Source organism: Panthera leo, chromosome B4 (assembly GCF_018350215.1).
Source record: "Panthera leo isolate Ple1 chromosome B4, P.leo_Ple1_pat1.1, whole genome shotgun sequence".
Taxonomy (NCBI): domain Eukaryota; kingdom Metazoa; phylum Chordata; class Mammalia; order Carnivora; family Felidae; genus Panthera; species Panthera leo.
In genome coordinates, this window is record NC_056685.1 from 123,102,533 (window position 1) to 123,127,597 (window position 25,065).

At 43.2% G+C, this 25,065-nt stretch overlaps 1 protein-coding gene across 1 annotated transcript in view; it reads left to right on the top strand.

The window, feature by feature from the left end:
* The first annotated feature begins 10,163 nt into the window (after nt 1-10,163).
* Nucleotides 10,164-25,065, top strand: part of STAB2 (stabilin 2) — a 164,138-nt gene continuing 149,236 nt past the window's right edge. Inside the window, exons 1-3 of the mRNA XM_042947554.1 lie at nt 10,164-10,241; nt 14,662-14,795; nt 16,988-17,103. Of these exons, the coding sequence (XP_042803488.1) occupies nt 10,164-10,241; nt 14,662-14,795; nt 16,988-17,103 (328 nt within the window). The remainder of the gene's footprint in view (nt 10,242-14,661; nt 14,796-16,987; nt 17,104-25,065) is intronic.

Genomic DNA, 25,065 nt, shown 5'->3' on the forward strand with positions numbered 1-25,065 from the left:
CTGAGCCGAAGTCGGATGCTTAACCGACTGAGTCACACAGGCGCCCTAAATTATTCATTGTTTTTTAACACAGGGCCCTGCATTTGCATTTTGCACAGGGGCCCACAGGTTATATAGACAGTCTTACTGAAAGGTCTCTCCTTGCATCCGTTTTCTAATTTGTAAAGTAAAGATAATAATGCTAACTTCCTCTGGGTGCCTGGGAGGCTCAGTCGATTGGGTATCCACTCTTGATCTCAGGTCAAGTCTCGATCTCAGGGTTATGAGTTCAAGCTCCAAGCTTGGCGTGAAGCCTACTTTAAAATGATAATAATAATAATAGTACCTTCCTCATAGGCAATTTGAGAGCATTAAATAACATAGTATGCATTGGGGCACCTGGGTGGCTTCAGTCAGTTGAGGGTCTGGCTCTTGATTTCAGCTCAGGTCATGATCTCCCAGTTTGTGGGAATGATCCCCATGTCAGCCTCTGCACTGACAGCATGGAGCCTGCTTGGGATTCTCCCTCTCTTTGTCTCTCTGCCCCTCCCCCTCCCCCTTACTCTCTTTCTCTCTCTCTCTCTCTCTGAAAATAAATAAGTAAACAGTAAATCAATCAATCAATCAATCAATCAATAACATAGTATGTATTAAATACCAGCACGTAATACTTACACTTTCGTTCACAACAATCTGACTGTCTACTATGTCTCAGGGACTTCTCTAAGCATTGGGGAAATGCCTACAAGAAATCACTGCCATGGATCTTACTTTCCGGTGAGGGAAACACAAGTGGCAAACAAGACACTATCACGTGGAATAGGTACTAGGTGAGGAACTAAAATGGAATGATGTGACAGAGTGACTGGATGACCACATTAGCTTGGAGAATCAGAGGTGGCTTCTCTGTGAGGTGACATGTAAATGGAAACTGAAGATAAGAATAGATCAATGATGCAAAAAGCAGAGGGAAGGGCATTCGGGGCAAAGGGAAGCGCCACCGTGAGTGCCAAGGATGGGAACTGGCAGGCGGTGTGGGAGGCACAGGATAAAGGCAGGGCAGGCGTAGCAGTACCCTACGGAGTCTTCAGGACGAAGCAGGGAAAAGACCAGAGCCCAGATCCGGTAGGATCCAAAGCCACGGCAACGGCTTGGTGCCCGCGCACTGTGATGATAAGTCATCGCTCAAGGGTTGTAAGCTGCAAACGCCCGATCTTGCTTACAGGTTTAAAAGAGAACTCTGACCAGTGTGGGGAAAACGGGTTGGGGAGGGCCAGGGTGGGAGGAGGAGTGACAGGCAGGAGGTGGCCGCAACACTACAATCCGGTAGGCAGGACGTGACGATGGCTCGAAGCAGGGCGACAGTGCTGGGGGGAGAAGAGAAGTGGTCAGATTCGCGATCAGATCCTTCCAGCTGCAGGTGGAAGGAGGAAGAATTGCTGCTATCAGCAGTGGGGACAAGAGAAGAAATAAACATGATTCCGAGCAGCTGAGCAGATCAGCGTTCACCGTGACCTCGTGACTCCCAAATATGACGATGTAAATGCCAAATAATTCATACCGACTAATTAACTAACCACGAACCCTCGCTAACAATCAGGGCGTTACCAGGAACGAACAGCTAAGCAGAAAGGTGCCAGGGTGAAGGCCAGTGGTTCCCCGGGAATGCCGGTTGACTGACTGGGGGAAGGGAGAACACGGAATGGGAAGTAGAGGGGCAGCTCCAGGGGAACTTTGCCTACTTTACAGTTTTGCCGAAAGCAGGACCTGCTGACTGGCCTCCACAAAGAGGAAAAACAAAATTAAAAAAAAAAAAAAAAGTCTGCTGCATGGAAAGATTTCAGCTAACAAAGGAAGAGGAAAAGGGCCAGGAGGACAGGGATACACGTGTTTGGACACATCCCCGCATGGGAAAGCTGACTCCTGAAAAGGCCAGTATCTGATGAGTGTGCAGGAAACCCTTTTGCCCCGTCAGCTCCTAATAACAACTGGTGTGTTTTATTTACTCTGTCAGAGCACGATGCAGAGGGACCAGGAGGGGAGTTCGGGGCCAGGTAAAGGCATGGACACTTGCCCATCTGTTTGTTCAGCCCTTTCTGTCGGATGGGAAGCATTACAGGGAGGGGATTCCTGGGCCCCAGTGTTCATGCTACCTGAAGACAGACACAGCATTTCAACCAAAACCAATAGCCCCTTGAGCTCTGGTGTCTTACGCCCACAATGATGTCCTTCCTGGAAAATTCAGTCCTTGAAGAAGGGCGATGGTCGAAGGGTGCTTCTCTATGAAGATTAAAAGTTTAGAATATTTCCTAACCATGCAGAAGGCTAAATATGTATACATAGTAGGGTACACCATATGAAGTTGCTGGTATTAATCCTTTTTTCCCCCTAAAATAGTGGCTATTTCATATGGTTCAGCCTGATATCTGCCTCTGCAGGCTGATGAAATAGTTTGGGCAAAACACCCCCGTGGCAATAAACCTTAGCTTAAGTATATCGCACTACTCTTTCTTCAAAATCCTAGAGTGTTTCTGTTTCCTTGGAGAAAGTAATTTTGAGGGATTGGAGCATTTCAGATTACTTGCAGGAGGAAACAATTCACTTATATTCCTCCAGGATGCACCCAGCATTTGAGCCAACCACCAAAATGTTCAAGGCCCGAAGAAGTTTGGTGCTGGGGGAGGGTAGAAATCCCCTCGGGCTGAGAAGTGTGAAAAGAAATGTTTACAGTCCTATAGATGCACAGGAAGAGAGTGAGCATTTCGTCATCTCATCCCGTTATGTTCTCATGGAGGCTGTGTCCTTGCTCAAGGACAGCGTCAGTGGTTTGGGGCAGGACTAGAGCCAGACCCTGATGTGTGTTGAACCAACTCTCTCTTCTGAACCAATACTCATCACATAGGGAAAGAGTCTGAGAATCTGTGGATGGAAATCACTTCCATTTGCAGAAAAGAGAAAAATATTTAATGTCCCTGCAGACACTCACAGATATCAAAATAAAAATCTAGGAACAATAATGATAAGAATGCAACAGAATAACATGTGGAAAAGCCAAATAACAAGGGGATTTCAGAATGCTTCATTGAGAGGAAGGTGCTGTGGCAGAGTGGAGTGGTGCAAAGTGCAGAAAGAAGTAATTTTATAATTGGCTCAGGGAATTAAAAAAAAAACAGAAGGGTCTGTTTTAATAAATTGTTTTTGGAGGATGGTTGTGTTTCAAGTTGGGTTTTGTGTGTGTGTGTGTGTGTGTGTGAAAGAGAGAGATGGAAAGAGCGAGTGGGGGAGGGGCAGAGAGAGAGGAAGAGGGAGAGGGAGAGAGAGAATCCCAAGCAGGTTCCACGATGTCAGCACAGACCTCAAGGCAGCACTTGAACTCACAAATCGTGAGATCATGGCCTGAGCCGAAACCAAGAGTCTGACGCTTAACCAACGGAGCCACTCAGGTACCCTGTGGAGGGTGATGGTATTTTAGTTGAACTATCTAAACTGCTTACCGACATAGCTGAGAAAATTTCACTTCCATGGATTATTCTGTCAATCATTCGTATCGAGTGCTTACTACAGACCAAGCACTGTTCCAAGTATTTGGGATATTATCAGTTAACTAAACAGAAAACATCCCTGCCCTTAATGAGCATATATTCTAACTGGAGACACAGTAAACTAACAATAGGCATAGTAAAAAGCAAACTGTAGGGTGACTAAGAAAGGAATACATGCCCCAGGACAAAGAAAAGGATCAGGACAAGAGGAGGTGGGACATCAGGATGGCAGTTTTCAGTTGAGTAATCTGCACAGGTCTTGTGGAGAGAGTGGCTTTGAACAAGGGCTTGAAGGAAAGGAAGGAGTTAGCTAAGTGTCTCCTGGGGGAAGGTCATTCCAGATAAGCCGCTAAGACAGAGGCATGACTGGCAGGTGTGAGCCTCACCATGTGGTCCCTAGAGCCGGTGTGGCACCTGTTTCTAGAACATGGCTGAGATCTTTCATATGGAACATGGAGCCTTGATCCGTCCAATTTACCCATGTTGTGCTATGCCATGCAGGACAAGACCAGTAGACCATGTAGTGGACCATTGGGAATCAGCGACCTGACCCTCCGTTCTGGTCCAAGTATGCCTGTGGTTGATCTCAACCATCTTCTTTATATTTGCTCTTCAGGACTTCAGTGACCGTGGCTTTCTTTCAGTGTGACAACAAATAGCACTCAATTCAGTTTAGAATGTTAGTGACTGAATTAGATGAACCGCAGATAATCCATTCATGAGCTTAGGCATCAGGTATCAGAATGGTGGCCTACTCTAACAGGCAGAGTAGAGTGAGATTACCTGGCATCTAATACTAGTTCATACTAATTGATTGACCCTGACTAAATCACTCGATCCCTTTATGCCTCCATTTTCACATCTATCAAATCGAAATACTACTCTTTGCCAAGTCTATTTTCAAGCTTGTAATATGGGTTTTTTTTTCAGTTTTATTTATTTATTTTGAGAGACAGAGAGAGAGAGAGCAGAGGAGGGGCAGAGAGAGAAGGGGAGAGAAAATCCCAAGCAGGTTCCTCGCTGTCAGCACAGAGCCTGATGCGGGGCTCAAACTCATGAACTGTGAGATCATGGCCTGAGCTGAAACCAAGAGTCAGACGCTTGACCGACTGAGCCACCCAGGCGCCCCACAAACTCGTGATAAGGTTTAAGTGACATAATACGGGCAAAAGTATGGTGGAAGGTATAATGCGGAGTGAAATGTGGCTTACTCATCCCTGTGTCCTCAGCCCAGCAATAGTGTCTGACATTCCACAAGTGTTTATTGAATAAATGAATAGGTAAGTGAAATTTACAGTGTGACAGCAATCAAGACAAAAATCATTCTGTTAGATATGACTCATGCCTACACAATCAAAGTAAAGATGGGTCTTTGGGATAGCTATCTATATAAATCAGGCCAAAAATATATTATTCAGACTTTCACTTGAAGACTTTTTAAACAGAAGTTATTTCAAAACATGATAAAAAATTATAGATTACTCTCAGCTTAACTTATTAACTCCTTTGATCTATAAAAACACAAGATATTCTTACCCAAGGCAGGAAAGGAAGAAGACAAACCAAAAAAGAATCAATTATTGCTTAGCAGATCAGTACAAGAAAGAGATTTTTTTTTAATGAAGACAAATGTGAATTCCTTTTTAATAATTTCTATATTGGGATAAAGATAGCTGTTGAATTGTTTCAATGTTACAATAAGATATAAAGGAGAGAAGGAAGTATTTTGTACTCTGGCCAAGATGTTTTAAGTGTGAAAAATTCTGCCCAGTGAGTACACACACACACACACACACACACACACACACACACGTCCAGGTGAATGTAACCCCAAACTATTTGTTTAATAAAATTGAATTCCATTGAAAATGCTTACTCCGCATGAAAACCACATGCTCAGGCAGAAACATCCAGTTCTCCTACTGGGACACTACCTTTAATGGTAAAACGGGAATTTAATACTGTGAACTGAGATTCTGAAAGCCCGTTTTATTAGTCCTGCTTGCTCCATGTTGGCCAGCATCTAAGTTTTATCAAGGACCACGTTAGGCAGAGAGGACTTCAGGTAGGAGTGGGAGGCATCTCCAAAGAATCTCCACTGATTTCTGCTCCTGGAGGTTTTCAGGGACATACAATTATTTTCCCTTTCCTAAATGTTTACTTCCCAGAGTGAAAACTTAGAAAGGGGAAAATTGTAGGAGCTTGTGGATTTGTTAAACTATGTGAAGCAATGGTTATAATTTTCTAGATTGATGCTCAAGAAAGATCAAAACCTAGCCGCTATTCTGCGAGATTGTTCTTCTTCCATCTGGCAAAAATGGCTGAGAGAATGAAACATAAATTCTAACCAGAAAATCAACCTTAGATCCCAATTTCTGCCCTTTTTTCCCAGCAAAGCAGAAGAGACAATTGACCGCCATGTAAACGGCTAGGTTTGTCCTACTTCAGAAGCATAAACTTGGGGCACCTGGGTGGCTCAATCGGTTAAGCGTCTGACTTGATTTTGGCTCAGGTCATGCTCTCTCGGTTCGTGGGATCGAGCCCTACACTGGACTCTGCGCTGAGAGTGGTGCCTGCTTGGGATTCTCTCTCTCCCCCCACCCCAGTAAATAAATAAGCAAACAAACAAACATTAAAAACAGAACAAAAGAAACATAAAACTCTTGCCCTGTTGGCCACCTCATGAGGTCCATAAGAACGTTGTTCAAGATTCAAGAACCAAAGCTTGTCATATGAATACCTCAGCATCAACCTCTGGCTCCACACTACCTGTGTTCAAGGCCTTGTTCCACCACTTGCTAACCTTGTGACCTCAGACAAGTTACTCAACTTCTGTCTGCCTCAGTCTTCTCATCTGCAGAATGGGGATGGAGATAAGGTAATAATAATACCTGTGTCATAGGCTTGTGGGAAAGATCAAATAAATCAAGTGAGCTAATATTTTTTTAAATGCCTGGCACATGTAAAAGCTGTGTTTGGGTCTGTGATGAGGAGGAGGACAATGCAGGTGACAATGACAGTGATGGTGAAGGTGTCCCTTCTTGGCATGCTACTCAAAGCAGACATGAAATACTTTATTACCAAGGACTGAAATCTTCGTAGCTGGCATGCTGTAGAGAAAGGAGCAGTTAAACACTAACAACCCAGCGTCCTGGAGCCACAGAGGACACTCAACAGTGTCACCCAGCAAGTGTCTCAGCACCTTTTCTGCCTTTCCCAAAGAGGAGACCATCCCCTCCCGAGTTACCACACTAAGAACAGACACCAGAGGAGAGGTGTGTTAACCCAGGAGGACCAAGCTGGAAGCCAGGAGAAGGCAGAAGGGCAGCCCTGGGTAGAGGAAAGCCAGTCCCACACCTTAAGTAAGTGATAGCAACACAATAGGGGATATTGGAGGGAGCAAACTGCCTGAGAAATGTTACTGATTAAAAACCCTTGTCTCAGGGGTGCCTGAGTGGCTCAGTCAGTTGAGCATCCGACTTTTGATTTGGGCTTAGGTCACGATCTTGTGGTCTATGAGTTCGAGCCCCGCATCAGGCTCTGGGCTGACAGCGGGGGTCTGCTTGAGATTCTCTCTCTCTGTCCTTCTCACTCTCTCTCTCCCTCCTTCCCCCCCCCAAAAAAAAAGCCCTCACCTCAAAACAATTTTGAATGGTTAGAGACAGAGATTACAACAGTCTGCAAAAAAATGAATGTGGGTGGCCACCAAGAAAGTGACATTCCACCGGGGTCCCTGGGTGGCTCAGTTGGTCAAGCGACCGACTTCAGCTCAGGTCATGATCTCACAGTTCATGGGTTTGAGCCCTATGTCAGGCTCTGTGCTGACAGCTCAGAGCCTGGAGCCTGCTTCAGATTCTGTGTGTGTGTCTCTCTCTATGCCCCTCTCCACCCCCAAAAATAAATACACCTTTAAAAAAATGAAAGTGACATTCCACTAAGGGAGGACACACAGCTCAGCAAAAATGGGGCAACTCATGACAGGAAATCCAGACCCAACTTGCAGCTACACTGAGATAAGGGTAGAGGTTTGTGTAGCTGCTGTCTATGACATTGGCCCATTTTAATAATATGATGATAATAATAATGATGAAGAGTGATTGAGCACCCACTATGTGCTAGGCACCATTCAGAGCACATTGCATGTTGATTGCAGGGACAGGTGACGGTAGGGGTTTGAAACAACTTGAAGAACGTCTCTTCATAGCCATCAAATGAGCTCAACAGAAATAAAATTAATTAACAAAACGATTTGAACAATTTCTAAACAAAGCCATGAAAGTTATATGTATTTTTTTAAGGCAAACTGATTAGTGATGTATATGAACAGGTCCTAGACTATGGAGTCTCCATGGCCACTGGCAGGCTGACCTCTACTTCCCAGCAACTTCTAAAATAGAATATTTGACCTCCTAAAATCTAGGACAGTTTCTCTCTAAGAGTGATCCATAAAACACTGGATCTGGAAGTTTCGTTTGCAAGGGAGGGTCTTTAAAAATTGGAAAATACTGCTTTAAGCAAAGTTGAACTATTTTCAGTTGGTTTTGTTACATTATGCTTTACCGCAGGACTTCTCAGAACCTCTAATGGGCTAATGAGCATGGTTAATCCATAAGAAAGGGCCATCAAGGGCAGGGTTTTCCAAATTATTTGATGAGTGAATCCTCCCCTGGGTCTCCTGCAGCATCTCCCGGAACTATTTTAGGAAATGCAGGTGTGAGTTCATTTTATCATTTCCCCAGGTATCTAGCCCGTTCCAAGCCCCAGATATTTAGTCATGTCCTTCAGAGAGAAAAGAATCAAAAAGAAGTCTCCAATGTCTTTCCCTGGTGGAAGGAAAGGTTAAGGCAACACACCCGTGCGACAGATAAGCCTCCAGATCTCATTGGCTTCACACAATAGTTGCTCATTTTTCCTCAAGCAACAGTCCCATGCAGGCAGAATCACCCAGGAAGCCTTGAAAACCACTAGTTCTGTGCCCCGCACCCAGAAGTGCTGATTTGATTGTTCTGGATGAGGGCCGGACATTGGGGATTTCTTCTAAACTCCCCCAGGACCCTAAACCAGGATTGAGACGCACTGAACCAAGGGATGGTAAGAACTTCCTCATCTGGCATCTTCCGGTCAGACCACTGGGTTAGCCTCTGAAGGGCCTGTCTGTATTGGAAGTTTCTTAGATTATTGAGCCATATAATATAATGTTATTTCCAAAACTCAAAGAGAGAAGGACTGCAGAGAGAGAAGAATTATTTAACCAAAACTAGTGTCTATAACTGCATGAGTCTCTCAGTTCTCAGTGTCATGAAACACAGGCTTATATGCCTGACTTGTGGATAAGCCCAGACTTTATCCTTTCTGGTTCTGGGGCCTGACATTTTTCCATCATGTCAATGAGACTGGAACACCACCTCTTAGCTATTTATGCATTAAATAATCATTGTTTCAGGCAGTAGAGGGGAGTGGTTCATAGTACTGACCCTGGGGCCACACAGTTTGAAAACTGGATGCCCACCTACTAGCTGTGCGACCTTAGAAAAGTTGCCTAACCTCTTTGCCTCAGTTTCCTTCTCTGTAAAATGGGGAAAATAACTATTTCACTAAGAGTTGTGAGGACGAAACAAGGTAATCCATGGAAAAGTCTAGAATAGTGACTAGCACACAGAACGTTTTCAACAAATGTTGACTGTTGCTATTTGTTTTTATTATTTTCAAATGCAGGTCTCTGCTCCAGGCTCTTAGAGATACCGAGAAGATGAAGGCCTCTCTCTGTCCTCAAGGAATTCACAATTGGGCCTGGGAGACAGATATACAGACAGATGGATTGTGACAGATGTGACTGGGCTTTCCTAGTATTACATGCAAAATGCTGGGAGGGTTTCCCAGGTGGTATTGGAGGGGCAGGACAGGAAGCCTTCCCCAAAGAGGTGGCATTTGACCTAGACCTTGAACGGTAAGATGAGACCTATACACTCAGTCATCTGTTAGGACGTGACATGGAAGAGAGGAAGGGAAGATCGAAATGCCCCCTGTTGGCAACTACAAAGAGACATGTTTTTGCAACAGAGTCTGGCAGCCGTGCCAAAGTGACGGCCACCACCCTCTCCCAAGTCAAAGCCCCGAACTCCTGCAGCATTCCCCCTGTGGGATCGTTCCTGTTTATGGGGACTCCCACAAATACTGCCTGGCACCAAGATTGGGACTTTGCATTCGGAGAGAGGGGCCTGCAGTTTTCCATGGTGTGGCTGGATACGTGTCCGTGGGGCTGTGGGTCCAGGAGCAGCCAGGACCAGAAGCGGGATGGGCAGAGCCCTGGGAGGTGGGAGCTCGTTCTTGGGAGTTGCACGAGGCACAAAAATTCCAGAGCATGTCTCCGCCTCAGCCCCTTCAGGATATCCTGTCATTCAACCAAGACATATATAGAGTCGAAAGTGGCCAATTTCACCACGACCCCTGAATTGGCCATTTTTCCTGTCTCGAGGCAGTTCTCACATATCATCTGCTTCAATCCAGGAAAAAGAGGGGGAAGGATTTGAAAGCAAACACTGAAATGAAAGAGAATTCGCTAGGAGTTCATCAGACTAGGTTAGAATAGCTGAATAGTTCCGACAGGTGCCTGGAGCCAGAAGGAGCAAATATTTTCTCACTATGCTACAAAAGTTCATGCTTTTTCTTCTTGGATTGGTGGTACAAAATTTCTGCTCCCCGCCTGAAACTACAGAGCAGGTAAGATGAGTCTCGCATTTTTGTTGTTGTTGTTGTTATGTTCATGGTATGTTAAAAACCTTTTTGCTTTCCTCTGTTGTGATGGGTAAAGGGTACTCTCTGGACTTCATAAAATAAAGAGAAAGGCTGCAGCGAATAGGATCCTAATGGTCGTGAACCATCTTTCCAAAGGTGAGCTCACCCAGTTGGTTCTATTCCTATGCCAAACCCCGTTGTTAGGAACTCTGTCGCTCGTGCTAATGTTCCTCTTTCCATTGCAGATGTTGGTATCCCCCTGGGGCAGGGGTGTTTCTTTTGTGTTAATAATTCACTGTGAATACCTCCCATTGCATCATTTTGAATATAGAAAATAACCACGGCTGAAGACAGATGAGCAGACAGATGTTCTAGGGAATTGTAGGTGATGTCTGGTTGAGAAACAGTGTTACAGAATGCATCGGGAACTCATCCCTTCTAGCTTCCACAGAGTTGTAGTAGAAGTACCCAAAGGGGTGTCTGGGTGGCTCAGTTGGTTAAGTGTCCAACTTCGGCTCAGGTCATGATGTCACAGTTTGTGGGTTGGAGCTCCATACCGAGCTCTATGCTGACAGCTCAGAGCCTGGAGCCTGCTTCGGATTCTGTGTCTCCCTCTCCCCTGCTCACACTTTGTGTCTCTCTCTCAAAAATAAATAAAACATGAAAAAAGAAAAAGAGGGGTGCCTGGGTGGCTCAGTCGGTTAAGCTCCCAACTTCAGCTCGGGTCATGATCTCACGGTTTGTGGATTCGAGCCCCGTGTCAGGCTCTGTACTGACAGCTCAAGAGCCTGGAACCTGCTTTGGATTCTGTGATTCCCTGTCTCTCTGCCCTGCCCCTGCTCACGCTCTTGCTCTCTCTCTCTCTCTCAAAAATAAACATTAAAAAAATTTAAAAAAAAGAAAGAAAGAAAGAACGAAAAAGAAGTACCCAGGGTGGTAGGGTCAGCATCTCTCGTGAAACCCACCAGAACACCAACATCTCAAGCAGGCTCACGTGAGCTGTCTTTTTTTTTTTTTTTTTAACAACACTTATTTATTTTTGAGAGAGAGAGAGCATGAACAGGGGAGGGTCAGAGAAAGAGGGAGACACAGAATCTGAAACAGGCTCCAGGCTCTGAGCGGTCAGCACAGAGCCCGATGTGGGGCTCGAACCCACAGACCGCGAGATCATGACCTGGGCCGAAGTCAGATGCTTAACCGACTGAGCCACCCAGGCGCCCCTCACATGAGCTGTCTTAATAGAGCAAGTTGGGTATCAGATGTGCAGCTAGGTCAGCCGAAACGAGGGGTAGGAACAAGGCAATCTGAGTGATTTATTTAAAATGCGTTTCCCCAGGCATGATTTCTATTCATCATAAAACTTAAACATGATTCTGCATCTGAGCCAGGCAAATATTTATCCCTACCGACTCGACGCCAGTTGGATGTCCTCTGATAATGCTTTTCACGAAAATGCTGGAAGCTAGCATAACGGTTTCATGCTCCAGCTTAGAGGTTTGAGAGTGGTGAGTTTGAACCGTGGCTCTCATATGTTTGTTTATCAACTATGTCTGAGGACCGGTCACTGTGCCCCACAGCCTACTAGTGGTCCAAGCCTGAGCAGGTTAATTCATCTCTCTGAACTGCAGTTCCTCCCCTGACAGTGCTCCACAAACAGCCAGAATCATCATCTTCATTGTCATCATCACCATCAGCAGCATCGAGTGCTTGCTTAAGTACAGAAATCAGGCCTTGACCAGGGTTTAAAGCTGAGTTTGCTTTTCAGAGGAGACTGTATAAGAGACCAAATAAGCCATTCCATTTGAAAAGGACAACTTGAAAGTCAAGAGATTTCTTGAAAAGCAAGTATTAAACCTGACCTTTTGAGAAAGAAAAGAAAAAGTAATGTCCTTCCATCCGCTTATCTAAGTGGGAAAACCTAATACAAAGAAAAGCCGGTTTTAACAGATGTAGAGGCTTCATGACCATTAAAGGGAGTTGATTCAAACTCTAGCTAAGGGTGGCTTTTACTATTATTCCATAAAGAATATTCCAGGGCTATTTTGGTTCATAATGATCATCAAATGAAAGCTGCCCATAAAAACAGATTTTATTTTTCTATGTGCCGTTGTATAGCATGCAGGGAAGAGGAATAAGCTAATCAAGGAATCAAAAGACCTAGGAATGCAAGCTGGTGCAGCCACTCTGGAAAACAGTATGGAGGTTCCTCAAAAAACTAAAAATAGAACTACTCTACGACCCAGCAATTGCACTACTAGGCATTTATCCACGGGATACGGGTGTGCTGTTTCAAAGGGACACATGCATCCCCATGTTCATAGCAGCACTATCAAAAATAGCCAAAGTATGGAAAGAGTCCAAATGTCCATAGATGGATGAATGGATAAAGAACATGTGGTACATATATACAATGGAGTAATACTCGTCAATCAAAAAGAATGAAATCTTGCCATTTGCAACTACGTGGATAGAACTGGAGGGTATTATGCTAAGTGAAATTAGTCTGTCAGAGAAAGACAAAAATCATATGACTTCACTCATATGAGGACTTTAAGAGACAAAACAGATGAACATAAGGGAAGGGAAACAAAAATAATATAAAAACAGGGGGGGGGACAAAACAGAAGAGACTCATAAATATGGAGAACAAACAGAGGGTTACTGGAGGGGGTGTGGGAGGGGGGATGGGCTAAATGGGTAAGGGGCACTAAGGAATCTACTACTCCTGAAATCATTGTTTCACTATATGCTAACTAATTTGGATGTAAGTTTTAAAAAATAAAAAATTAAATTAAAAAAAAAAGGAATCAAAAGACCAAAAGCTTACACTGTGGCCTTGGCAAGTCACAGAACCTCCCCTCACCTCAGTTTTCTCCCCCCTAGAATGGGGATGATGATACCTCCCTGTTTATCTTCAGCATAGTCAAGATCAAATTAGATGATGCTCTTGGAAGTACGTATAACCATAAATTTCTCTGTAAAAATAAGACTTCTTCTTATGCAGCCTTTATATATTTCAGTAAACTTAGAAGTAGTTATGACATTCTCACCACCCCTACCTAGTGCTGGCCTGTGTGCTATTTGTGGATGAGAGTAAGTAAGAAGTAAGAGTCAGGGTCCCCTCCCACAGGGGTTTTTAAATGGAAAACAAAGACAACAAAATGTGTTCCACTGGCCAACCACATGAAGAGAAGAAGTTGAGAAAAGGAAGAGAGATGGGGGTGGTTTTGTGGAAATAGTGTCTTAAGCAGGGGCTTGAAAGATGAAGTTTGGGGAGCCAAGAGGAGGAGGAAGCACATTTCTATCCAAAGAGACAGTAAGCAAAACACAGAGGTGGGGACAGAGAAGCATTACGGGAACTAGCATTTACTGCCTAAAATATTCCAGATACTGGGCCAGGCAATTTGCACATATCATTTAAAGGTCTCCGTAACCTGGAGAGTGATTATTTGCACTTCCCCATCACAGAGGATGGCAAAGGGTGAAGAATTCGTTCAAGACTGTACACTTAGCAAGATACAGAGCTTGATTCCAATCTTAGGTTTTTTGACTCCCACATTTTGTCTCTCTTCATTGTATGAAACTGCTTCTTCTTAAACTTGATGGGAAATGAAGGAGATTAGAGAGAGGGGACCAAATCTATTTGGGAGAACCACCACCAACATCTTGGACAATGAGAGATCCTGAAGACAGGGCCAACATGGGTCTGCATCATTCATACTAGCAGTTGATTCGCTACTGCTTAATGTTGCTAAGTGACTGTTTCTAGTGGGTCTGTTGTATTTCCTACAACGCATTCAATCAACAAATATTTTACTAAGCACTACTATGTACCAGGCACTGTTCTATGTGCTTGGGAAATATTCAAGGACCAAACAGAAAAAGATCACTGCCTGTTGGAGCCCATAGTCTAGCTGAATTCTAATCAAAATGTTGCAAACACCTTTGGAGCAGGAACTATATGCTTCATAGCATTTAGCACCCAGACTAGACTATTGCTGTAGAATCAATGGTGAAAGAATATTCTTGAGACCTGTTGATCTATGACCAATTGACCCTAAATAACCACTTTAAAATTTTTCCCATTTGGAAAGTGTACTCTATATTTCAGGATTCCCAGTTGGGTAAGTGTATGTAATGAAGTTACCTTGCTTTATTGGATTCCACACTTTAGATCAAGGACAGCAAACAGGTGGTACAAGCAGCCTCCTTCATCACCTACAGCCATGGCAGACATTGCTTGTTGATCCCAACACTCTTTCTACATAAGGTTGAAAGCAACCAGCCAGTCATTACCAATCAACCTGTTGCCATCCCTGTCATTCCACGGACATGAATCCAATGGGGAAGATTGGCCAACCAAGGTTCTGCTAATGGGACTTGATTTTTTTTTATGTCTTCACAGGCAAAAAGGTGTGATAAGACATCTCTGCTTACAATTAGGACTGAGTGCCGATCCTGCTTGCTCAACTTAGAAATTAATTGCCCAGATGGTTACACAAAGGTTACCAATGGCTCCGTAGGGGTTCGAGATTGCAGGTACTCATGAGAAACTAAATGTACTCAAGTCTTGAAATTTAAGGGATTGTGAATCTAATGGAAACTTCCCATCTCAAACACTACAAAGCATTTCTGTGATTTTCCCTTACTTTAGGATTACATTCAATCCAAACTCACAACTTACAACCTTGCATCTAAAAAATATATTTTTGATTCACATTTCCATACAAAATTGACTATATTGCATTGCACACAAACATTTTCCCCTCATCGTGCCCTTCTTTATTTTAAAAATCTGGGTTTTGTTTCATTTGGAAAGTTTCTAGTCAGAACATGGACTGAAAAGCCATGGATCCGGCAGTCATCTTATTAGCCAGCTATGGATCCTGATACTAATTAGAACCTAACGAGAGAAGACAAAGGAGTTACAGCTTCATACATTTTCTGTGAGCATTGCATTGCTGAAATCCTCTAATGATTCAAAACTCTCATAATTCAAGGCTAATCCTTGCAAAGGAAGACAAGCAGTTTCACTTACTGGCTAATGCAAGCAGCCACACAGCTCAAGTGTCAACACAATGTTCAGTATACTAAGTCTACTGATTTAGACATTAGACATCTCTCAATGAGCTCATTCCTAATTCAGGGATGAAGGATCAGTACTATTTCTTATTTTGTATAAAATGGAAACTTAATACTGTTATATTACACTATTTTAAATTCATGTTCACTTAATATGACCACGATATATTCTATGACCAAAATCATCAATTTTAATAAAAGCTTTCTGGGGCATGTGGGTGGCTCAGTTGATTGAGCATCCAACTCCTGATTCGGCTCAGGTCATGATTACAGAGTCATGAGATCGAGCCCTGGGTTGGGCTCCACACTGAGCATGGCACCTGCTTAGATTCTCTCTCTCTCTGTCTCCCTCTACCTCTCTCCCCTGCTCTCCCTCTCGCTGTCTCTCTCAAAGTAAAAATTTTAAAAAAAGCTTCCCAAGACTAACTGACCTAGAATTAGCAAGCATACGCAACAGGTGACCATTCAGGTACCAAAATGGTCACACATTTTGACCAGATTCTCTTAGGAAGTATATAAAGATTTAGGATTCGAGGTTAAAATTATACGATGGCTTTATTGAAGAACTCTTTGTACTGGCAACTTTTTTTCATGGCCCAGGTGGGCACTTGGTTATGTCCTCCCCACCCTACCATCCCCCCTCCAACACACACACACACACACACACACACACACACACACACAGGATAAGATTATTATACTCGTGCTCTCTGTTGCAGAATTGAAGACTTTGATCGGTCATTCATTTATGCTGAAATGAACCCAAGATTGGCCCCTGAGGGGATGTTTCATTCTGCCCTTGGCTCTTCCTCTTCCCATCTTTGCGAAGAGATGCCCCTGCCATCTCTTCTCAAGCTTCCAGAGGAATTGTCAACTCTGTCTCCATCTTGACGGCCCATAAAGCCAGTAACTCAGGGACTAGATTAGAAGTACAACCTTAAACTCACCTGCACACTATTCTTAATAGCCCAGTTGAAAGAAATGATATTCCTGAAGAATCGTCTCTAGATACACTAAAGTCAAATCCTGGAATAAGCCATCCATGCAGAGATTCCATCAAAATAGACAATGGTGTTTAGCCTCCATAGAATTGCTATTCCAGATCTGTACCTCAGATGGTATAAAAACTGTTCTAAGAAATTCATCATTACATCTCCCTTGAGGATATTGTGACATATATTGCCCACTACACTACACCACCTCTCACAGAAATGTTTACATATAGAGTCCCTGCAAAAGACATTCTCATCCTAGGCAGTTTGATCCAGAGATCCTGTGCATCCCAGAACCTACGATCTTTTCCTTCTTGTATTAGCTGCGACAAGTGTGACGTCCACCGGTAACATGTACCCAGAGCCTAACACTATTTCCTTTACCTACCAGCCCCACTTCTGACATCATTTCACCTTTATTTTCGTTGTGCTCTGATATTTCACCTTTATTTTCATTGTCATCCGTTTTATACAATTAAAGGTAAATCATGATTAAGTTTTATTCTCCCTAGACAGCAAAATTCTGTTCAATCTATGTTTTTTAACATATAGGCAAGTGTAAAGAAAGACCTAAATAAAAACATAGGAAAATCCCACTGCCCAGAGTTAACTGAATTGCTCTGATCATGGGTTTATGTCTTCTCCTTCCTCTCTAAGGTACACCTTTGAAATCAGGAAGTATTCGCTGTCTCTCCCTGGATGCCGCCATATCTGTAGGAAGGACTATGTCCAACCTCAGTGCTGTCCAGGCCATTGGGGCCCAGACTGCATGGGTAAGTGGCACAGCACTTTTCTTGGACTTTGATACTTGATTTTCAATGTCCCATTTCACAGAAAATTGAAAGGAAGGAAGTCTGATAAAAGGAGAGTGTCAGCACTTTTTTAGAAAATTCCATCTCAGTCTATATGTAGAAAATCTTTCTTGCCCTGTCAGCTTTTACAAAGAAATCTGCTTTCCTCCAGTTAGAGATCTCTCTTTAAGAGAATTCCCTTACAAGTCAGAAAAAGGGACAATTGAAAGGATATCCATTTTTATAAAAAAGATAACTGATCATAGAGAGGATGTAAGAATTCTGGGCTACTATAACCCCAAGTACAATTTTCTTTAAGGTGAGATTTTATTATAGCATCTCAAAGAATGTAGTTATTGTTTGACAACAGAAATAATAGTTAAATCTACTAAAACTTTAATCTTAAGATGGAATCAAACTCTATAAGGACCAGTTCCACTGTAAGAAAAACTACTAGCCAAATCTGAGCCAATGGTATAGTTAGACTTCTGTGGTCAAGCATAACATTTGTGAGCTAAAATTGAACTTCTATCATGATTAAGGATGTTAACACTCAAGTAGTAACTAGGTCCTTGCTAGGATAGGCAAATTATGAAAAATCTCTTTTTTTTTCCCTTGGATAGTAAAAAATCAGGCATTTTAATTCATGCATTTACCATTTTTCCCCATTTTTCAGCGTAATGAAACATCTCCTTAAGAATCCACTTAAGGAGAGGGGCGCCAAGAAGGCTCAGTTGGTTAAGCGTCTGACTCTTGGTTTCAGCTCAGGTCATGATCTCATCGTTTGTGAGTTTGAGCCCTGCATCGGGCTCTCTGCTGACAGCATGGAGCCTGCTTGGGATTCTCTCTCTCTTTCTCTCTCTGTCTTTTCCCTGCTCACATTCTCTCTCTCTCTCTTTCTCTCTCTCAAAATAAATAAACTTTAAAAAAAAGAATCCATTTAAGGAGAGAGATTAGTTCTCTTTTGCTTTTCTTTTTTTCTGACTAAAATAATACAAGCAAATTGCACACAGCTTGCAAAGTTTAGAAAGGTATAGAGAAAGAACAAAATAGCAAAATAGAAACTTCTTTCTGTCACATATAGGAAACCCTAAACGGTTTAGCTCATTTCCCTGGTCTTTTTTTTCCCCATGTGGCTTCTAAACAGTCGAGGCTTCTTGTCTGATGTTGACACTGCTTTTTTTTTTTTTTTTTAAGTTCATTTAGTTATCTTGAGAGAGAGCAAGCGAGCAGGGCGGGAGCGGGGGGAGCAGAGAAAGAGGGAGAGAGAGAATCCTAAGCAGGCTCTGCACCGTCAGTATGAGGAACCTGATGTGGGGCTGGAACTCACGAACCGTAAGATCATGACCTGAGCTGAAATCAAGAGCCAGATACTTAACCAATTGAGCCACCCAGGTTCCCCTTACACTGTTGTTGTTGTTTAAACTAATGATAAAATGAATAACAACTTCCATTTATTCAACATTTCTGACATTAAGCACCAGAGAGGTATCAGCCTGTATTACCTCCTTTAATTCTTAAAACACATCTTTGAGTTAGACATTTTTATCTCCATTTCGCCTGTGAGGAATCAGAGATTTAAAGATGATATCTTACCAATTTCTTTTGGCCTGATCAATGATAAAGCAAGTTCAAGTTCAGGGCTGCCTGTCACCAAAGCCTGCTGTCTTTCTACTCTGCCCCATTGCTGGAACAGAGCTTATTAAAAAAGAAAGAAAGGAAAGGGAGATCCTCCAAATGTGTTTCTAACTTCCCTCTTGATTGGTAGGTCCCTTTAGCCCTCCCAGTCAATGACTGGGTTATGCTCCTTATCCTGGAAAGGTCAAGGTTGGGGTTCAGGAAATCCTGGCCTTCTCTCTATTGACTGTTCTGTCGGGTTCACACCAGCATGGGGGCACTGCGTGATCGTGTGTTACAACAGAATCAAGTGATTAACCCACCCTTCCAGATTTCAAGACCTTTTTTAGCTCCAGATGTGATCACGCTCACATTCAGTTCTTAGAGACATCCTGATATGATACAAAAACTTTTAGGTCGGTTTTTCTCTTTCTAACCCACAAAAACTAATCTGATGCTGTTATTGAACAGACCCCCTGTAGACAAGGCTTTGCCCAGGATACAGCAACCAAAGTCAGCATGTGCAACAGAAGGAATGGCAATGTGCAACAGAACAGAACAGAAAGAATGTCCCCCACAGCCAGGGGGACAAAAAGACACTAGTCCTGCTCCCACGTTTTGGCTTGAATCCAGTTCTGTCACTGGGCGAGTTAATTGCTGCCATGCCAAATGGGGGTACAAAGTCCTACTCTACAAACCTGTAGTAATATTAAAATATTAATGTAGATGAGAGTGCTTGACAGAGGGACACAAAGAAGGCACTTTAATAATGTTTTATAAATAAATGAATGAGTAACAGTCAAAACAGACTGTTACTGAAATGAAAGCCAAATAAAGTGGCATTCTTTCTTTGAGCCCTTCTTAAACAGCAGGTAACTCCTAAACGTGAGCAGGCAAACGGGATCCAAAATCTTCAGTGGGCTTCATGCCGTCACAATGTGCCAGGCGCGAATGGGGCAAGGCTCCTGTCTGCCATTGAGTGTGCGCGGTTCCTCGAGGGGTCACACATTTCCTTCTGCTGCGTCTTGAGGCCCGAGAAGCAAAGTATGTGAAAAGCAGGGACTGGACAGATGGTCATTCTTCTATCCTCTTGTTGGAGCAAAAGGACACTTCCCTTTATCTGCATCTTCCAAACATACCAAATGTCTCCAAAGGCTTCCTTCCTTTAGTTCAGGAAAGAGATAAATGTTCTACTTGGCTGTATATTTCACCTCTCACATTCTGTGGTGATGACAAGTGAGATCTTGCCTATCGCTCGACATTTCCGCAAGGATAAGGCCATTTCAGAGCTGCTGACGTGTGCCCATACATCTTTTTGAGGAAGCCCAAGCCCTGGAATGGCCTTCTTTCCAAGGCAATCATGGCATCCAGTTCCTTTTCAAAGCATGAACAAATACACTCACTCTGGATACCTCTGGGTTACTTCTAAAACTGTTTTAAGAGTGCCTTATTCCAACTAGAAAATAACACTTGTTTCAATTCTGAAAAATCAGAAAACACAAAAAAGCACAATGAGAAAAAATTACTCATCGTCTGCTGAAATTAAGAATAAGGCATGAATTCTCACTTGGGGGGGAAAAAAGATATGTCATCCTGACATAAGGAAGTTGTTTCTACCCAGATTTAACTTGCTTCTCCCTCATTAAAACTTGTACTGCTCTATCAGATCAGCACATAGAAGTCTTTATTCTATAGCACAAAAACATATTTTTAATGTTGAAACAATCACATTTCAACAACCAATATCCTACTTGAGAGGAAATAGATTTTTTTTTTATTGGAACATCCCAGTTCTTTTTATTCCACCATGAACATTAACTGATTTGGGCAACAACTCAAAGTAATGGAAAAAGAATGCAGGCAAAAGGGTTACACAAAAATTGGACTGTGGCCAAAACAACCTGATTACTTCAAAGGGAAATGGCCTTGATTCTTCTTTTTGAGGGCAGCGTCATCAAATTCTGCACATGCATTTTTTCTTCTGCTGTATTATTTGTGTTTCCAGATCTCTTTCTTTCCTGTTCTATGTTTCTTGCCATTCACTGCACAGGTTGTAAATAACGGACTTCTACATATTTGAAACCAGTCTTCTAGGCACACTCCTTTCGGCTTTGAGTAAGAAATAAAGCTGCGTTCACACGAGGAACCTATTTCACATCAGTTTCCCAGGGAGACAATTTCAGCCAGAGCTATAAGTGGTGCATATTCTCTGCCTGAACACTGTGAGCCAAGCTTTTAAACAAAGGTGGTCACGTGACGAAGTAGGCATTTCTGGTGTTCATTGGGAGAGAAAATTACAGGCAGGACTTTGGCCAAGATCTTGCTGCCCGGGAAGTTTATTATCTTCCTTTAAAGAAACAGAACTGCTGATGATTTGCTGACAGCTTATAACAGGTGAGCCTCCTGCGTGAGGAAAGTCCCAACACAAGAGACCACCAGAGTATCTAGTAACCAACAGGAAATGTGATAATGACCTAAAAGAGTTTTATCAGCTATTTGAGCCTCACAGTGCATCAGAAATGTGCTCTTATAGCACATTCTGTAATATCTTTTCAAGTATGGGTGCTGAGAACATCAATGTTATCATCTTTCTTCATAATGGGGACCTGAGGTGGTTGAAACTGATTTGAGAAACAGGAATAAAGTTGACACTTTGGCCTTAACATTTTTATTTAAAAACTGAACAAGTCATTTCATAAATTTTGAACTTAAACCGTTCAGCTAAGGATATAAAGTGCACACCCTTTGTACTCCCACCCTCCGGCTGTCTTTTTCCCAAAGTTCCCTCCAGGGTTGGCCAACTCATAAAAATCAAGCATTTATTGAGCACCGACTATATGCTGCACATAATCGCATATATAATAGATAGGTCTAGTCCCTACCCCCAAGGAGCTCACAGGTTAATATAAGAAAGAGACACAAAAGCAGACGAGGAGAATCAGTCATACCTGAGAGCCCCACAGAGGACCTGGGGATTGGGAGGAGCTTTGCAGTTTGCCGGAAGGCAGTCAGCTGGTAAGTGCAAAGGGCATGTCTCATGGGAGAGACCCAGCTCTAACCCGCTACTCTCCCCTGTTTCCCCAAATGACTGCTGGTTTTGCCAAGTCAACTGCTGGGAAAGCTGCCTGCCTCTCTCTAGCCTTCTCCTAGAAAACTTGCTTCCACCATTAGCCAGATGCCTGTCGCTGCCTGGAGTCGATGCCATGACCCCTGGGCTCCCTCTCGTTCTAACCTTTAACTGAGAGGACATGTGGTTTTACAGTAAGATGGCTCACAGACCCCAAAGTCGGATCGGCCTCTGGTCCCAGCATGCCCCATACTCTTGTTCTGGGACCTTGCAAGTTCCTTACTCTCTCTGTAGGGCTATCAGATTCAGTAAACGACAATGGAGGACACCCAGTTAAAATAATTACAGAGAAATAACATACATGCATAGTGTTTGGGACATACTTATTCTAAAAAATTATTCATTGTTTTATCTGCAATTCAAATTTAACTGGCATCCTACATTTTATCTGGTAACCCCTTCCTTCGGCCTTAGTTTTCTCATCTACAAAATGGAAATAATGATGCCAATACGGCTACCTCCAAAGTCGTGCTGAGGATTAGGTGAGCTCACACATACATAGGACTTAGGATGCGCCTGAAAGATGGCAGGTGTTCAGAATATGCTAGTTACCATGTCTGTCTTTTGTGGTTCTCAGATCACTGGCTGGCCTCTTTATTCCGGCGGATGTGTCTTGGTTAGATTTTTTATTCTAAGGTACTGATCTTGTACGCTCTGGCTTCGTGGTTCAGGACTCGAAATCTTGAGTCAGGCCTGACTGCAATGCCCATTCCAGCACTTACCAATCATGTGATTTGTGGCAAGTTACCTACCTCTCTGGGCCTCAGTTTTCTTATCTATCACCTGAAGATAATGATGATGATAATGATGTCAACAGCATCCATGCCTTCCTCAGTTGTTGTGAGAATGAGACTGTGCATGTAAGGTACTTAGCGACAGTAAATGCTCAGTGAATTCTGTCTGTCTGTTGTCAGGCTGATAACTCACAGTGCTGGCAGCCTGGTTGAAGATGTTCCTGTGTATCCCAGTTTTTATGTAGCTTATGGCCCTTAGGTCTATTATTTTTCTTCCCACCATTGTCTGCCCTTCTGTGGACTCTATGGGCCACTCTGATACCTCAGGCCAAACCAAAGGTCTGCTCTTCGGAAATGTGGGGACAGGAGCCTGGGTGGCTCAGTCGTTAAACGTCGGACTCTCGGTTTCAGCTCAGGTCATGATCTCGAGATTTGTGAGTTCAAGCCCCACATCTCAGAGCCCGCTTGGGATTCTCTCTCTCCCTCCCTCTCTGCCCCTCCCCTGTGTGTGTTCTCTCTGTCTCTCTCTGTCTCAAAATAAATAAATAAACTTAAAAATTTTCAAAAACAAAAAGAAATGTGGGGAAGGTAAACATCAGTCTGCGTGGGCTGCTATAAAAGAATACCATTACAACAGACATTTATTTCCCACTGTTCTGGGGGCTGGGAAGTCCAAGATCAAGAGGTTACAGGGTGCCTAGGTGTCTCAGTTGGTTAAGCGTCCAACTCTTGATTTCAGCTCAGGTCATGATCCCAGGGTCATGGGATCAAGCCCTGCATTGGGCTCTGTGCTGATCATGGAGCCTGCTTAAGATTCTCTCTCTCTCTTTTTCTGTCCCTCTCCCTCTTCCTCTGTCCCTCTCCCCCTCTTGCACTTTCTCTCTCTCTCTCTCAAATAAAAAAATTAAAATTAAAAAGAAAATTAAAAAAACAAGATGCTACAGATTTGGTTCCGGGTGAAGCTCTTCTGTCCCCATGAGGCAGAGAAAGAGAAAGTGCTCTGGTCCCTCTTTCCCTTCTTATAAGGACACTAATCCCTTCATGGAGTCCCCACCCTCATGATCTCATCTAAACCTAATGACCTCCCCAAAGCCCCACCTCCAAGTGCCATCCTGTTGGAGTTTAGGACTTTAGCATATGAATTTGGGCTGGCACAGACATTCAGTCCATAACTGTAAGGATTCACCTTGGCCTTTAGCCCATAGATCACAAGCCACTGGAGACAGGGCTGGGCCAGGATGATATACCTTCTAAGAGAAAGCCTTCCCTCCTCTGCAGAATATGTGATGTTGAAGATCAGGAAGATTTCGAGGAGACAGCAAATTAATACTCAACCAGTAGATGCCTTCACCCACAGGCAGACACCCAATGGGACCTGAATAAAGTGAGCTGCTCATCTCAATGAGAAGTATGTGTTGAGACACCTCTTTAGAAATAAGTCTAGAGCACTGAAGCTGGCCTCACCAGCCCCTTCCTGCCCATAGCAACAGGAATGAAGGCCCCTTTTCTGTTCAGGCTAAATCTCATTTCACTTTCTTGTGAAAACACAAAGAGAAAACATTAACAGCCTTGAAAATAATTGTAGGCATTCACTGAATCTTGATTACTTAATTAAATGAATGGTTTGTAAACACATGTAAACCACGGAAAATAATTTTAAGCCGTCCACATAGAGAAGCACAATTCTGAGCCTTTAAAGTCAGAGCTCAGTGGGAATTGCCATCTCCAAGTCTGACAGCCGTGTGACCTCATTAACGGTCCTGACTGAGGCCCTACCTCGCTTCCACATCCTCTTAGGTAAAATGGCTATCGTTAACACTTCGTGGGGCGAAATGCCAAGGGCACTACATATGATGTAATTGTAAACCTTGGCATGTCATCCAAGGCTTAGACTGCTAACAATAACAATGAAAAGAACAGCACAGAAAGGAGACAAAATCAAGTCAAGTTGGTCTTTTTAAGACCGACATCTGGCCTATGAAGGTGTTCAGTAACAGTCTGCCAAATGGTGATGTGGCCCTGAAGAAATGCTTCCTGAACATCCTTGTTCCAGAACTATACTGAAGTATTCAGATGAAAAGGTTCAGAGATCAAAGGTAGAAAACTGAAGGACTTTAACCGTGTGTTCAAGAGTAGCCCTTTCCAATTCCACTGTCTTCCCCTGTTTTCCTTTCTGGTGAGTCTAATCATAGAAAAGGACATCTCTAAGGACTAAACAGAAGTCAGGTTTCATTGTTTATTTACGGGGACATTGACTACATTTTCTAAACCTAGCATTAGGGCACATGATGAGCTAATGGATTGTTCTCCCTTTTTTTTTTTTTTTTTTGAAGTTTATTTATTTATTTTGAGAGAGACAGAGACAGTGCGAGTGGGGAGGGGCAGAGAGGGAAGGAGACAGAGAATCCCAAGCAGGCTCCATGCTGCCAGCGTAGAGCCCAACGCAAGGCTTGAACTCAAACCCTG